The 17,697-nt window shown below is 41.0% G+C and overlaps 1 protein-coding gene across 1 annotated transcript in view; it reads right to left on the bottom strand.

The window, feature by feature from the left end:
- Positions 1-1,157: 1,157 nt before the first annotated feature.
- LOC120715696 (RING finger protein 150-like) overlaps positions 1,158-17,697 on the bottom strand; it is a 28,321-nt gene continuing 11,781 nt past the window's right edge. Inside the window, exons 2-6 of the mRNA XM_040002776.1 lie at positions 12,095-12,345; positions 11,655-11,809; positions 8,296-8,392; positions 6,015-6,270; positions 1,158-5,077 (exon numbers count right to left, since the gene is read on the bottom strand). Of these exons, the coding sequence (XP_039858710.1) occupies positions 4,959-5,077; positions 6,015-6,270; positions 8,296-8,392; positions 11,655-11,809; positions 12,095-12,345 (878 nt within the window). The 3' untranslated portion in view covers positions 1,158-4,958. The remainder of the gene's footprint in view (positions 5,078-6,014; positions 6,271-8,295; positions 8,393-11,654; positions 11,810-12,094; positions 12,346-17,697) is intronic.

The following is a 17,697-nucleotide window of genomic DNA, read 5'->3' as shown; positions in this document are numbered from 1 at the left end:
AGCAAGTTTATTGAGATTACTTTGTTTCTTTTGTATTCTCAAATAATTACATGAAGCTGATTACAAAAATGTATTATTAATTAAAACGTAGGTCCAAAACGAGAGTTGCAATTTTCTGTCCATGTCTTCAACAGCAGGAAATGTCAAAGCTCCAGAAGTTTTCAGGTTTTGTTCCCTGTCTGATGATGAATCAAGTCATCATTTTTAATTAGGAAATAATCTTTATTAAAGCATTCATATTAAATTTAATGTGAGCAAGAAAACTTAATTTTCCCAAATATTTCTTAATTTGAAATAATGTATTAATGGGAAATGAAAGGTGGGTATCATTTAAAATACTCTTTGACTCTAGTGATAATGCAAAATAAAAAAAATGTAAAGCACTGCATGCACAGTTATTATTTTTATTTTTTATCTATTAATCTAAAAAAAAATATTTTCCTTCCTATGAAAAGGCCGAGCCGCTGTCGAGAGCATGCCAAAGTAACCTGTGGTGATATTACCCGAATTTTATAAAGAAAGTTGGCCGATCTGACGTCGAAACAGGGGATCAGAAGTACATGATGATGCCAAAAGACAAAGTCTGTTTTTCTTCTCAACACCTAAAAGCAGAAATCCTGCTTTTATTTATTTATTTAATAAAAGTTCAGTTTTCTGTGACCTAAAATGCCATTTACATAAAATGAATAGATATTTCTCTAAACATTTGGGTACATGACGGCAGGGCCTTTAAGAGGCTATTAATATGGTGCTGCCAGAAATTCTGCTGCTGCTCTTCCATCCTTAAAAATCTAAATTTTGGATGTTTTAAAACAGCTCATGGTGCTTCAAAGTTATTTCATTACAACTAACACCCATAAAAGATATTAAAAAAAAAACAAAAAAAACAACCTATACTGTATCTATTGAAAATGAAAAGCTCCAGTGGACCACGTTCATTCTGGACCATCTTGAGTCTTTCCCCACAGCCCCTTATGAAACCTGAGGTCTATCCTCCATTATATGTTCTGTGGGCGAACATTACGCCACAGCAGCATCAGTCTCTACTAGAAAAAGAAAAGAGAAGCTGATTCAAAGTAGGCTCGAGTTCAGTTCACTTCCACTGTATGGCAGCAGTCACACAGGAAGAGGACGAAAGTGCAAATGTCGATACGCAGTTCAAGCTTATAACACAAAGCAACTTTAATTAAAACATTACTCACTGAAAACAGGCCAGGAGGACAAGGCATACAAATCAATCGTCTTCATGTGTTATCAGCCCTCGACCGTTCTAGATTCAGTCAGCCAGTGTTAACAGGATACTTGGTGACTGGTGGATCTTAGTGTGGACTAATTCTCAGGTTTGAAGCTGAACCATGAAGACACAGGAAAGGTGAAGTCTTGGAAGCAAAGTCGGAGAATTTCACAACATAAATTCGGTTTCATTGAGAATCTGAGAGAAAAAGAAGCCACTGGGAGGACTGAAGACCGCAACACACAACCACTGTGTCTTTGATTCCTGCAAATTTGTACCAGCTTGAATGTCCAAATATCAGCCTGCTCATCAGAAAACTCCAAATTACATTTCCTTTTAATTAGTTTTAAAGTACAAGTAAACAGTAAACACACCACTTAAATTTAGCCTTGTTAGGAGAATATTTTATTTTTTCATTGAACAACATTTATATTTATTATGTCTTCTTATTTGAGCATTGGAAGTTCTCATAAGATCCAGTTTGCCTGGTGGACCAGTATAGCGCTGGTTTTCCAGTCTGCCCTTTGGTCTCATTTCTCTCATTTTTCATCAGGTTACAGCAAAGAGGAGAGAGGAAAGAAAAAAACAAAACCCAAAAACCTTTTACAGAGAAGCATAATAACAACAGTTTAGGCTCATAGCATCAAGGTCCTTTGCAAACTGTGTGTATGTACAATTATACAAATAATCATTAATAATTGGTCAATGCTCAATCACATTGAGAATCATCCAGGCAACAGGTAGACTCGGGAGAGTGGGAAGGAAATCAGTCTTTTTTACAAAAATAAATGTCTCCTCTGGTATCAAAATAGACGACAATCTTTCATCTTTCTCATTTTCGGGAACCTTGTGGTGCCACCGACACCACAATGCGACCGCAGCCCTACACAGTCTGCGTACCAATTTGACAAACTGACAGTGATGCCACGTGGCAAAGTGGACTTGTGTTATATACTTTATTTACATGTTCGGCTTCGAGCTGACGAACACATCCTGATGAAACGCGTTTCCACAAATCTGTCTCTAAAGCTCTAAAAGGATTTCTCTATCCCAGGTACTTTAATTCACAGGAGGTGGTGATAATTTCTTGATCTGTGGAAGTAGTAATAGCATCTAACCTCTACTGTGTGGTGTGTTGACTGCAGATTTGAAAGCGCTTCTTAGGTTTCCTAAGGTTCAGAGAGAGGATCCCTGACTAGCAAGTAAAGGACCCAATCCTTGATTGTCAGGGTTAAAGGTAAATGTGTCTTTAAAAAAAAAAAAAAAAAAGGCAGCATGAGGCCATGGTGACAGACACATGTGGTCAGGCAGACGGACAGACGGCTGGACAGTCAAACAAAACAAGGCAACGCTATAGACAGGGTTCCTACGTGGCATTTGGATGTATGACTGCCACAGAGAGTTTGCTTAGCTAAGGTTAAGGTGACGGAAGAAGGACAAGGGAAGTGTTTCCACTGTGTACCTTAAAGGGTGGGCAGACTTTGATATCTTGTTCCTAATTAAAATCAGTTCTACACTAATTGCACAAATGATCAGTGCAAAAATTGCAACAAAATACTTCTCTTAGCTCGAGTTGACCCAAAAAGTAGGAATCTCCAACATCCGAGTTCGTCAGAGGCCACAAACCACAACAGACCGGCCCCGTGCTGTGTTCCACCTGAAGCTGAAAATCTCAAGTCCACACCTCAGTTAGACCACCTCAGGGAAGTCAGAGATTGCAAATTCACTGTTTGTGGCCAAATAACTCTACCTTGCTAGGGAACAAAATAAGCCTGTCATTCAGACGACTACAGCGCGGTCAACTCTAAGCTTGGATCCCAACTCGAACATCTGATGTTTAAGTAACATAGCACAGCAATTGCAAGCGTTGGAGTTTTTAAACTTATTCCCTCTCGTGCACTTTGGTGATAGAAATTTTCCAAATGGCTTATGTGGAAAAAAAAACCATTATCTGACCCGGCACTGACTATGGACTCGACAGCCATCTTTATTGCACTTTTATTTTGTGATTATGGGTTTGAAGAAGAAATCTCAAAACTGTCACATTTTCATCCCATTTTCTGAAATTGTTTTCAGCTTCTAAGGTCTGACTGGATCCCTCTTAATTAATTTATTGCAATTTTCTGCATAACTCGTATCAAGAAAATGGAATTTGACATGTGGACAAAAATACAGTCTGAACTAAACTCTGACTCCTCTTCATTCTTTCTGTCCACTTTATCAGAACAGACCAGAGCTGACATGTGCACACATTGATTGTTTTGCTGAGAATAAAAGTTGCATGTGTAGGCCATGCAGATGGTTTAAACAGTTATCTCGGGTTAACACAACAAAGGATCGACAGAAATGTTTCTGCTCAGCATTGGAAGCGTTTTAAATATTTCGAAAGATGATTGATACATTATAACGGGATGTCTATCGACCCGATTACCCAAGGTGCAGGATTTATTGCCTCCATATGCACTTCTTGTACAGAAACGCCAGACCATATCAATCCTCTAATTTTCTGTGGAGCCCTGTAATCTACAAACAAATTTTAAAAAATGGGAAAAAGTGGTTTAAATGTCATCGCTCTTGCAGACAAACATAGGAACCCTGTTTGGAAACCCAACTGTGGACAGAAAGCAACCAAACTAAATACTGTCAGAGTATTGTTAAGATAACAAAGCCTAGAATAACACAGACAGGGAAAAAGGGGGGGGGGGGGGGATTAAAAGAAAACAATACTGTGTGTAATTGCTGTTCAAACTGCAGTCAAACTGTGGTAGTAATTATTTCAGGACAAAGCTACCTCTTTACATAAACTACAGACTAAAGAAAACCACTGCTCAGAGTAGCTTGTGTCCTTTCAAAGTAAATGTCCACCTTTGCAAAATGTAAATCATCCACCGCAGATACTCACACACACATCAGGAAACAGGCTCTGCCTGGCCTTTTGGCAGGCAAATTAAAATAAGCTTATTTAACAGAGTTTTCCAATAATGCGAACCTGGAGAGGAAGCGAGCAGTCCATCATGATTGGTTTTTGCTGTTGTGCTTCCCTATTTGGGAAAACCAGGTAAAAGAGAATATTCCAGGAGATCCAGAGAAAAGTTACAGAACAAAAGCTTAATCTATATTCACGGACTGCATACAGAAATACAGCCTACTGCTTCTTGAAAGTCCTCAAAGTCAGGAGACAAAAAAAAAAGTCTTGAAATGAAGGACTCGATCTATACTGCGGAAGCTTGTCAGGGTCAATGAAAGGTTTGTAAGGATATCAAGATGCGAGTCTGACTGAGGCAGAACTGGATTTAACCAAGACATCTGTAGACTGAGTTGCACTGGAGAAAAATCCTGGTTAACTCGAGAACCAAGGAAAGGACTGAGGTGAACACACTGGAAAAGACCCACTTAGTTTCAATATGTCTGGTCCAGACAAGTTGGTTTGGCGAAATCTTGTATCACATATCCATGTAGAAGAGCCAAGAAGAACCCTGGTGCTGGATCTGGGTTTTAGCATCCACTTGGAACCAGAGAAAACCAGAACCAGATCCTAGGCCTAGCTCAGGTTTTGCTCAGTCGAATGCGGTCAGGTTTGGTTCAGATATTTTTTTCTTTTTCATCATTTTGTTTTTTGTTTTGTTTTTTTTTAAATATAACAGTCAGGTCTGTTATTTATCTAATCTGAACCTGATTAGAGCCTGGTTTGGGCCGATTCTGGTTAGGTTCTGCTGTGCTGCTCTCAGGACTTGTCCACCAACTGAGGTTGCTCCAAGGACACTTCCTCGTCTGACAGACCAGTTTCCACAGCGATGACAAATGATGCCACTGAGGCGCTGCTCGCCATTGGCTGAAGCTCACCTGAAAGAGAGAAAAAGAGGGCTATTCCTGAGTTTCTGGAGACTTAACTTTTGTTTTTAATTCAGATTACAGAGAGGGTTCGCTCTTTTCAGTTTCACGGTTGTCTGAAAGTCTTGGGTGAAACTCCTTCCAATAATAACGATAAATAAGTTCAATTCAAACTTGGCCAGGTAAAGCCAGCTGTTCTAGTCTACAATAACAATGCAAAGACATTTGAGAGCAATCTAATCTCGGTTTTGCTAAACAGAACCTAGAATTAAGACTGTGTTAATGTCTGTGGCTCAGGACTTCAGGCAGGTCATCTAATTGGCAGGTTGGTGGTTTGAGCCCTGCTCCAGTCTGGATGCTAAAGTATCCTTGGGCAAGACACTGAAAACCAAGTTGCCCCTGATGTGTTCATTGGAGTATGAATGTTAGAAAGCACTTAGAAGTAGAAAAAACTGCTTACATAACTGTAAGTGTGAGTAGGTGAATGCTGTGTATAGACTGCTTTGAGTGCTCAAGTAGAGCAGAATAGTGCTATATAAGAACCAGTCGAAAGAATGTTAGAAAGGATGACATTAAAGCATGACACAGACATGGCAGTAATACTTCCAGGACAAGACAAGAGAACGTTTTTCTACAGAGAAATGAAAACATCCCCAAACTTCTGCCAAAAGTGTCACATTAGCTTTATGTTTCTATAATAGTTTGTAGCATGGTTGGTATGGGACCCTCTCATTCAATAAAATTAAGCTAAAATTGTATTTCTGCTTCCTCTTTTGCAGTCACTTAAACTTCCTCATTATGAAATAAAGAGGAAGTTTAATGTGATCAGGGTAAAGATGCATCACATAGTCAGTGTGACTGCAGTAGCCATGACTGAAGCGAGTTATGGGGCACAGACACCACTGGGTGTCAGTGTACGAGCACTTATCAGATGGAGTGTGAGAGTCACCTGTGTGGGTGTCCGTGGTGGTGGTCACAGGGCTGTCCCTCAGGGTGTCAGGGTCCTGGTAGTCCTGTGGGAGCCCGACCCGCCGCACGCCGGGGTCCAGCACCACAGAGGAGCCGCCCTCGCTCAGCGTGCCGTCGCTGGACGCCCCGGACACCACAGCTTCTAGGGCCAGAACCCCAACGCCGCCCACCCCACTTACACGGCCCAGGTCCAGGTCGTAGTCCAGAGGCAGGTCGTCCAGACAGTCTGCGTTCAGCTGTAGCAGAGCGACATGAAAGAACACCAGTGTGATTGTCCCGCTCCAGGAGCCGACTGACATCATGTCATTCTACCTACGATACAGTGAGGGTCTAACTAATCAACATGTGTGACAGCCATTTTTAAAAGTTTCTTTGACCTATGTCAGACTTCACACCTTTGTTCTGAGACACAAGCTAACCTGTACTTCTAAGCTTAAAAACGTTTTAGCTCTGAACACTGAGGGTCACAGTCTGAATGACTGAGTTTTGTTACAAACACAGAAAAAAATACTTTTTTACTGGAAAATGATAAAAGCAATTTTTACTGAACAAATTCAACCTAAATGTTAAACGCAATACAAAACAGATGTCTAATGTAGTAAAGTAAACAGTTCCAGTACCAATTACATAACTGTCAGTATTTAACATTTTCTACTAGGCTTCTACTCATTTTTGTTGCTTTAATGGCCGGTCCAACATCGGGCCATGGTGTGTTTTTAACAACAAACTGTCAGACAAATACTCTCCACTGATACAAGTTAACGTGATTTTCTTGGCAGATGTAAGTCAGTGGGGTGACCTTTGGTTGAGATGTCCGTTTGTACTTTTACTGTGTGTTTTTCTGTTGTTGCGGTGGTGGACTAAAGCTTCTTCATTTTGAGAAATACGCCTCAATAATAGTTAGAAAATACAAAAAAAACACTACACAAATAATAGTTAAAAACACCAGTCTGAAGGGAAATATGATAAATGGCATCAACAGGTTGGGTAATGGAATCAGCAATCAGTCATTAAAACTGAGACGGGGACGTGTCCATGAAGGGTGCTGAGCTAAGTGGATCTTTGAGACCGAGGAGCTGCCCAGAGCCCAGTGTAAGATAAACGAGGATTATTTGGAGTGAATCATTCAAAGCTACTCCAGTATTTTTTTTTAAAGAAGGAGAAGAAAGAAAGAGCCTGTCATTTGCATGAAGTATTTTCCTCTCTTTGATGATGACCTTGCTTTTACCCTTAAAGTCGACTTTTGACAACTGACAATATCTCAATAAAGACATGGTCTAATGGTTTGATGACCATTAGAAAAGGCTCTGGGTTTCTCCAGGGGTAGCTCCATAGGCAGAGACCACCCTCACTAACCCTTGATGCAAACCTAGTCATTTTGTTTCTAAGCAGACCTGAAACATGGCAGAAACCCCTCGGTTCAGAGAAGAGCTTCAAAACATTTACACAACCTTAAAAGAAATAATTCTAGTAAAGCTAGTAAAGGATCATTTCAATCGCAGTCATCGAATACAGGATTGTATGTTTTCTCCCTTCAGTTTTTGAACAAAGGAACACTTTCTGTTTTGCAACGGTTTCTTGCAGCTTGAGGAATTTCCCAACTTCTGGTCTACAGTGGATATTATCTGACGAGTGTCTCAAAGAATTGCAAGTCGCTGTCTTTCTTTAGAAGTGAGAACGTTTAAACAGACTCAGAAAACATTCATTTAATGAATTATGCATTTCCAAAACTGATGATGAACACTTTCATGGAAAACACCTCACATTCTGGTGTGTTTATGTATCACTTGCGCAGACAGACAGTGGGTTACGTCTCTGTCGGTAAGACAGCTGTAAAAACTGAGCATGATTCAGACATCTGGCTTAGATTAAATTAACAGTTTGGAGTTTTGTGACGTGATCCCTTCTTAAGGACAAAACTCACTAAAAAGTTCATTTCCTTCTTTGCAATTTTCACACTCTGAAAAGTGGGTAGGACTGCGGCCTTCATTCTGCCCCCCGAGCCCAATGTTTGACACCCGTGTCTTATCTCCAGCTACCATTACGGATCAGAGGATGCATGACTTGGGGCTGCTATGATAGATCAGCGAAAATATATGAAAAGATCCAGGAAGGATATTATCATCACCTGTTATTTAAGCAGCCGTAAACACGTCATAACGTTCTTGTACAGTCCTAATCTATAAAATCACTTCCTTTCAGGGCTGCATATCCTGCTCTGTGCTCACTCTAGGAAATATAAAACCCAGTTTCACACTCACAGCGATGCCCAGAGCTTTCAGGATGTTCATCTTGCACATGGGACATGTGCGGTGGTCCAGCAGCCACGGATCTACGCAGCTCTTATGAAACAAATGCCTGCAAAGAAGAAAAACAATAAAATATGGTGAAATCAGTCGTTCTACTGTGGATCTGAAAACATTAGAAAAATGCTGTGAGGAAAGACAAACATCACACCTGCTTTCACTTAGCGCCGACACACAAGAATCTGCGCAAACATGCTTTATGAAACTTGGTTGGTAATCTCATACAGTGCGCCACACAGCCAGAGTGTTGTGAGGTCAAAACAAATAGTCATTGTAGTCACAACCAAAAATACATTTCCTCTGATCACAAGAAAACAATCTGCCCTGAGCTCAACTCAGCAGCTTCCATCGGCACAAAGTGGTTTTGTGATCACATGAAAACAAGACTGGCAACAATTTAATAAAAAGGTCAACTCTGCCTGCAACGATCACGGCTTCCATTCAACAAGTTCGGTAGGGCTGAACAACAAACACTCGACGGGGCGTTTTCTCGCTGGTATTTGAACAGTTTAGCAGTGATGGTCATCATTGTCTTTAAATATTTGGATGCTTGTCGTTCTTCTCTAAGTTTTCCCTCATTTTCACAAAGAAAGATAAAATTCTACATGCCAGGGTTCAGCACAGACAACAGCCTGATGCTCAAGTTAAAGCCCACCTTGGTCAGTGACGGGGTTTCCATCAGAGTCCACAACAACTTTACTTGTGAAGCAACTAAAAGAGGCTGAACCCGCAATAATTAATTTTATTTATATTTTTAAAGTATTTTCACATTAGAATCAATCACATGAGGATACTGTAGGTTAACAGGCTGTTTAGTGACCCTCATAACATAAAACAGGTATTCTTCTTTGTACAAGGACTGTAAAATGCATTTAGCAGTACATGTCGCCGACTGTTGCAGATTGCTGATTTGGCTGCAAACATCCAGCAACTACTCATCGAGTGATAGTGAAAAAGTCAGAAGTGCAATACAAAAAGGGATAAGATGCCATTGGCCTTCAAAGTAAAAGCTGACCCTTTTAAAAGTGTTGGTTTTAACAGTAAGGCACAACTTTTACCTTGAAGTCCAAGTTTTTCCAGTTTCATTACAGCTTAAATAGTGAAATGCAGAGTGTTTGTAGACAAGGACACTACAGACGACTGTGACAACCTGCTTGTGATTAAAGCATTCAAAAACAGAGTTTTGGTGCAACTGAATTCATCTGAATATCACCAGAAATCCCCCTTTCCTCTTGTCACCGTAGGTTGCCAGCTGGTTGCTAACCAGCCTAAGGGCTAAAGTGTAGCCCCTGCAGGCTCAGCTGTTGTCAAGAAAAAAGGTTAATATCACAACAAAGACTGATGCGGTCACAGTTTCTGGTGGGACTGTGTAGTCTGACACACAAGCAGAAAAAACAGTCAGTGAGCCGCGGTGGAGCCAACATGTTTTTCCTGTAGTCGACAGCAGCAGCACAAACCAGTAAACATGAAGAAAGGCTTTGTTTCAGCTGCTGTCCAAGCCCACTATGTGTTGCAGAAGCAGCCCAACTGAAGTGAGAAGAAGTTAAAACCACAGCTGTCTTATTTAGTTTCCATTACTATTAAACATCTTCTAATCTTTGTCCTCCTCTTTCTAGCACTGACACTTGCAGCACTATATTTATTTCAAAGCACTAAGTAATTACTTTGTAATTGACCCTGTGCACGAGACAATGCTAACTTCCTGGTTTGAGACCGGATGTGGGGTTGTACATTTCCGGTAGCTTTACTTTGCGGTCAGTCGCTACTACGAAGATATCCTCCAAAATCATGTCCAAAACTCAAAAACAGAAAGATTGCGTTAAGTTACAAAGAGCAGAAGGTGGGAACACTCGCCACTGTTGTGTCATAAAAAATCTAATGATCAATTTTGACGTTTAAAGCGTTTAGATCGATCAGTAGTTTACATCACTCAACACAAGCAGAACTGCATTACTGCAGCAGAAGACACATCGTCCACATGCAGAAGCACATCTCTGTATAGTGACTGGTCTTATGATTTAAACAGGCAAATGTTCAGCATTCAAACTACAGGTGAAGAATAGTCAAACCAGATGTTTCCCGTTATGTCGATATCAGCTAGTCAAGTACACACCTACACAGCATGTTAACAAACCGTGAAAAAAAAGCCACACAAAAAATGAATGATTGCTGGTAACGGTTTCTATACATTAGTATTTACGAAGGGTATGTTGTGACTTACCTTCAAAATTACAGCGGTCCCTCGCTATAACGTTCACCTTTCACCTCGCTGTTTCACGGATTTTTTAGTGCAAGTTTGCATGCTTTTTTTTACGTCACATTGTGTCCTGATCGCTGCAGACGATCTCCTCCGTGACGTCTCTCCTGCACAGTACAGAATCGCTGCATCGATCGCTAGCAGTGTGACTCTGAAGTGCAGTACTGTATGCCCACAATGTCCACCAAACGTTTTGCACCGTCAAAAAATAAAATTGGCTACTTGATTTCACCTATCGCTGGTTATTTTTAGAACATAACACCCGCGATAAACGAGGGACAGCTGAGAAATATAACATTTGAATCCCTTTTGTCTTTTGCTCTGAGGCGCGGGGGAAAAATATCCACAAGTCGATGAACATCATTTACAGACATATTGGGTAAATGCCCAACACATCTATAGAAATGTAAATCGCTGCTTGATTCATTCATTTGCTTAACTTGTTTTGGACCGTAAACAAGGCGCGAATAGGACACCGGAAACAAAGCTCCCCACAGGAGTTTCCGCACCGGAAGTAGCATATGCTAACGTGCACATAGTCAATTATTTCACTGATATAAATTATTCACATCGCTGCTAGTTAAAACATGGTATATTCTTATAGACAGCGCAACCCACCAGCAAATAAACCATTAAAAATCAGCTGTTTTCAGTAACCCAAACACACTATCCCTGTCTAACAGTCGTGTCAGCTCTGAGTCATTTCCCTGCACAGACTAACACTGAGCTGTTAACCTGCGACAGCTACAGCGTGAAGACGTCAGGAGACTCTCTGAGGTCTTTTTCAGTCTCGATGACTGTTTGTTCTGTGGCAGCTAAGCTCCTGCAGGTTACAGTGGCCTCACGAACACCAACTGACTCAAAAACACCATGAAAATACTAAATTAGCTAAAGAGCCCCCACCAAAAAGAAAAAAAGAATAATTGGCACTGTATAGAAGATACTATCCTGAAGGTCTTCATTCAAACTCAGCACTCAGTCCTCAAACATAATACGATCCCCATCTTTCAGTCCTTACTTCCACATTTGCGTGAGGTGTTTCTGAGGCTGTGGTTACCTGCAGGGCAGGATGCGGACCACGTCGTTGGCCTTATAGCCCTCGATGCAGACGGCGCAGTTGTCAAAGTCGGGCTCGGTCTCCTGGTCGCCCTTCCTGATGGTGCGAAGCTGCAGCTTACTGATGGCCTTCTTCGCTGCGTCACCAAGACGCCGCTGGAGAGACACAGTGAGTCTTTACTTTGAGCTTGTAAAATGTGATTCATGTTTTACAAGCTGAAAACAGAACACTTTCCAATAATGGGCTCGTTATTCAGCAGAGATGAACTACATTACTGACGACACATTTTCAAAGTTTCAAAGTGCTAAAAATGTAAGTATTTACTCTTATACTGTAAAAGATAAACCTCTTCTGAACCACCTTATTAACATAAATGATGCTGTTCCTTCTGTCTTCATAAACTAAGCAGAACAGCAGGAGACGCAGACCCGTGTTCGCACCTGGTTCCGGTCCCGCGCGTTGGCGTATCTGAACCTCTGGATGTAGTAGAAGACGAGCCAGGCAAGGGAGATGATCATCAGCACGATGAAGGAGATCGATACGAACACCACCGACGTCCTGCTCACGTACTTCTGCAGGTTCCTCGTCCCGATGGTGATCGTCATGGTGACCGTCACATTTCGTTCCAACAGCGATACGATCTCGCGGCCTTTTGGCTCCGGGATCATGATGGCGACGACCTCGCTCGCACCTGAAGATGAGGACAGGTGAGAAGCACTTTAAGTCAGTGACAAATATAAAAGCATTCAAGTATTTAAATTTTACTCCTTGGGTCGATGAACCTGCAATGAAACTTTAACGCCCCTTAGTAGAGCTGGGCCATATCATACCGCTCACGGTAATGCTGGTATAATGTTAGGCAACGATAAAAGGAAATAACGCGATAGAGTAAAACGCACATGCGCAGTGCCTTTATTTTCATACGCACATGGCGGAAAAAGTATGACAGCAAGGAAAATGAGAAGGACGAAAGTGGACTGTTGAATGAAACGGATGAACCAGAACTGGTTTGTAAAAAATGGTGCAACTTCAGTGGTGTGGAACTGGTTTGGCTTTCGTCCGTCAGATACACACCAAAGCACATTATTTGGTAGAGCATGCAGGCGGGTCGTTATTACTGTTATTACCAAACCAAGTTTATGTGATACATGGCACTTAAAAATCGGTCAAAAATGCTTTACTAAGACTTTGCTAAGCTACGAAGCCGCACCGCTTGATGGATTGTTGGAGCATTACGGCTATCGTAGTCAGGAGCCTCGCGGAGTGATACGTACTGTGCTGCATTGTGTGTGTGTGTGTGTGTGTGTGTGTGTGTGTGTGTGTGTGTGTGTGTGTGTGTGTGTGTGTGTGTGTGTGTGTAACCTGTGTATAAGTTTTGTGGATATTATACATGGTTATGGTCATAATATGTCAGCCCATTTCCACTGGAAATGCGTTTTGGTTAAACTGTCAGCAAGGAATTTGCATTTGCACTGTTAAATGTTATATAGCTTTAATGCACATGAAAAACAGCTGCTTGTTTAAGTGAAAATACATTGATGGGTTTTTTTTGCAGTAATAAAGTTGTGGAGTTGTAAAGTATTTTGTCTCGTGTCAATTATATCGTCAGTTATATCGTTATCACAAATTTTCAAATGTATATCGTGAGAAATATTTTTGGCCATATTGCCCTGCCCTACCCCTTAGTACATATAATAAATAAAGACGTGGTTTTGATGACCATTAGAATATATGTTTGATTTTTCCAAGGCAGAGATCACCCTCACTAACTTCTTATGCAGATCCTTCTTATGAACAAGTGCATTTTTAAGTCTTATAAAAGTCACAAACTCTTGACTCCTGCTGCTCAGGAACCAAGAGTTTGTAACTCCAAGCATTCTTCTCAAAAAACAAATAAAACATTGTTTGGAAACTTTGTCCCAACAGGGTTGCACAACCTAACACAAATGTGCTACACTTTTTCCATTTGCTCTAAAACTTCTTTCTAACTCATCCCAAACCAAAAGGGTTTCACTCCTCCTCCTTAACGCCCACTCACATCCTGGGCCATCTGACCTCAGGAATTCGCATGATAAGGTGGGGCCAGGTTTCACAATGAACACACCCGAAACTCTGGCTGATTGGGACCCACGCCCAGTTTCACACCTTGGCTCAGACGATTAGAGGATCATCAGGGGGTCCTTTGGTCCCTCTGTGGGGGGGGATACTCCCACTGGGTTTATATCTGGGACTCTCCACCATTTGACCTTAGAACTGAAGAAGCTTCTCGGATGAGAGGTGAAAAGTCTTCAAGCAACTTAAAGAAGTCCAGACGCTTTTCTTTGAAAGCTCCTTTGACTCCTCACTAACATGGTTTGACCATTTTCTCCTAAACCTTCAGCTCGCTGTAGGATAAACCTGAGACCAGCAAGTCCTACTTTATCTGTTACTCACAGTTGCCACTTCCTCCAATTAGTTTTATCCTATTTATGCATCAGACAATGTCGTACTATCGTTTGTTTTAACTGTGCTTAGTATAAATGAAGGAAGGAAGAGTTGTCATTAGCTTCAGGCCAACTTTACTTCCACTCACTGTGAGAAAAAATATTAAGCGTTTCCTTTTCAGGGTCTAACAAACATTTAAACTGGGAATCTAAGTACCCGCTCAAATAATGAGCTCAGTTATCAGCACAAAGCTTTAGACTGCTCTAAACGCTCAGTTTGATAAAGTTTTTTTCCCTACTCCTGGCATGACATGGCTATAAAAATAGAAGCTCCGCCCACCTGCTGTTCAAACTCTCAGTTTATAACGGGCAGCTAATCAGAACAAAACTGGTTAAATTAATTTAATAGACATTAAATGTTGAACAGACTAAATAATGCAGTGTTCCCAACCCCTGGGCCAGTACCGGGGTGTGGAATTTATGGTTTTTAAATTGGCTTTTAGTGTTATTTTCTTTTGTTTTTAAATCATTTGTACCCTCAAATCTGTTTCCCTGGGTCTTTTCCTGTGTGCTATGAATAAAACGTCTTTTTTTGGTACTAGTTTTATTTTGTTGTATTTATTCACGACACCTTAAAGCCGGTCTGTGAAAATATTGTCAGACATAAACCGGTCCGTGGTGCAAAAAAGGTTGGGGACCGTTGAAATAATGAACAGATGTGCAGACTTCAGCTCATTAGTGTTTCTCACATCGATTTCAAGTTTGGATTTTATGCGTCATTAAAAATAAGTTTCTTAATTCCACTCAAAGCTAAACCTGAGCTAAAAGCTAAAACTTTAGTTTGTCAGAAAAGTCCTTGAAAAGCAATCGTTTTACCAGAACAGCATCTAAGACTCAAATCTATTCTTTCCAGTCATTTACAACACATTTCAGGCTAAGCTGCAGACCATTCAGTTTTTCTGTGCAGAAATAATAACTTCCAATCAACTAATCGACTATCAGTGTTCAAATGACCTTACTTGCATGTTATGCAATGAGTTCAGCCAGACTTTAATATTTATTTAACACCATTTATGGACATGGAAATGTTGATCCGCTTTTTATTTATTTACCTTTTCAGTGTCCGGAAAACTGACTGTTCACTCGACCTCCTTGTTGTGGAGGTAACCTCACAGAGTTTGTACTCGACACAAACACACCCGCACTAGTAGCCTGTTTATTGATCCAATAACAGCTTCTGCTCAACAAATCCCCCCATCACTATGGAGACCAGCTCCTCTCCCACACACAAGGGACTGCCTCTCTAAAAATACTCTGAATACACGATCTGTGATGCACGGCATATTCAGCATTGGGATGAACACAAGATTATATAAATGACTCTGCGACTACTATAGGATTATTGCAGGATTTCTATAATCCTACGGCAGATCTGGAACCTCTTAATCACAGGCAGTTTCTCTTATCAGAGATTTTGTTTTCTTTCTTTCTTCTTTTTTTTGACAGAAATGTTCACAGTAACAGGAGTGTGCTTGGTCCCCAATAAAATGCAGTGAAAAGTAGGAAAGCTGGTTGGGCCTGTTATCAGTTTTTTTTCCAGCACCAGTTCATAACAACAGTCATCTGGAGGCTGTTTATACTGCAGGGTAAAGACCGTACAGAGAGAGAGCCCCAACAAACAGATGATTCCTGATAAGAACCCGGAAGCTATGGGTGGGACACGCTCCTTTTTAAGATGAAGAGCGCTCCATTTCTAACGGGCTCTGGGAGGGCATCAATCAGCAACGACCGGGGGAGTGAAGGTAAAGAGAACAGAAGCGCACCGGCCTCTGTGACCCTGTAAGGGTCTGTGAAAGGTGCAGGTTTAGAAAGCTCCTGTTTCCAGTGCACTCACATGTGTCCAGAGGACCAGATTACTGTGATACTGACAGTACAGTCAGATTTATCTGATCAATATTTATTTTACATGATTATTCATCAACTTAATCATCATGCATTTAATATAATTTGTTTAACTGTGTGGTTACAGAAGTTTTTCTTGAAATAGATTTTTTTTTAAAAATGAATGAATAAATAAATAAATAAAAAGTGGAAATGGTTGGACACGCGGGGTTGTTGATAGGAAGTTAAGCCCAGAAGGTGGGGCGTTTCTCACCAAAAACACCATCTCATTAAAGGACAGTGGTGGAGATATCTGTGGGTGTAGGCAGCTGCAGACAGCCATAAGTAATCCTGTCAGAGGTTTGAGGGCAGTAACATTATTCCTAAAAGTAGTTCTAGATCAAACTTGTTGATCAAAGATTCTCGTTGGCTTGAGCTGAACTAAACTGACTTTTTCAGTAGGGAAACCTCTTTAAAAGGAAAAGGGAAGGTTTGGTTGATTAAGCAAAGGAATGGGATGGCTATAGCTCAGGACACAGAGCACGGTCATCTTCTAACCAGAAGGTTGGCAGTTTGATCCCTGACTGCATACTTTGTTCAAGACACTAAGCCCTGAGTTGCTCTCTGATCTGTTCATCATGTGTGGATGTTAGAAAGCGTTAACTGCATTTGAGTGCTCAAGAAGACAAACAAAAATCTGTCCATTTACCACTCACATTAGAAGGTGTTAATATCTAAATGTATGGTGCAGGATAACCAATCAGACTCTAGCTTTCATTGGTTCACGCCAAAGTTCTTCCAGAAGTCATGCCCTTAGCAGCTTCCTTTGAAATGCTTCCAACAATCTTTTGAAGCCTCCATCTTAACGAATGGGAAGAAAACAAATATCCGACATTTTACTTCCACGCCCAGCAGGCATACTTGCCACCACAAAGCTGAAATGTTGTGAAACTATTGTGCACATGCACTCTTTGTTAATTTTCTTCACTGGAGCACCATGTCTCCTCTTTACATAATTTCCATTTCCAATTTACCAAGCTGACTTCTCGAGAAGGCAGACCACACAGAGGGCAAAACAACAGAAACAAACATCAGGCCAAAACATTTTATAATGTTAGTGGATCACAAATATCCAGTGATCTGCACAACTGTCCAACTATGTTAAACCTACAACCTGAAGTGTTGATCTAGGACAAATATTTGGCACTTTTATGGGCTGAAAGGGCTTGAAGGAGACTTGGGGGGGGGGGGGGGGGGGGGAAAAAAAAAAAAAAGCAACATTTTTGAACTCTGAGGTCAGATCAGGGTGTGCAGCTGGTAACGATTCGGTGTGTTGCTAAAGGATGCTCATGGCGCTGGATTGTGAGCTGCACCTCCGAGCCAAACCACAACACCAAGCTCCAACAGCTGCTTATTCTGAAGCTGAAAGTACACAAATGCACAAAGACTCATGAATACAGCAAGTTCAGTTCTGCACAACTGAGGAGAAAATTTAATTTGTTTGCCTGTCATTTTGGCTGTTTTGATTTAGAGTTGAGGCCATCCTTGTGACTGAGGCCTGACTCAGTGCAAACGCACCCTCGTGTCACCCTGAACACACAGAAAAATATCCCAGAGGAAGGTTTGTTACCAGACTAAGACTTATCTGCAGCTTTGAAGAAAAAGTTCCATTTAAAAAAATAAAGATTCGACAAGTAAAAGCAAGTTGATCTGCAACGTTGAAGTGTTTAACTACAAAA

The sequence above is a fragment of the Simochromis diagramma genome, unplaced genomic scaffold (assembly GCF_900408965.1).
Source record: "Simochromis diagramma unplaced genomic scaffold, fSimDia1.1 OVJJ01000457.1, whole genome shotgun sequence".
Classification (NCBI taxonomy): domain Eukaryota; kingdom Metazoa; phylum Chordata; class Actinopteri; order Cichliformes; family Cichlidae; genus Simochromis; species Simochromis diagramma.
This window is presented reverse-complemented; position numbering and strand designations above follow the sequence as displayed.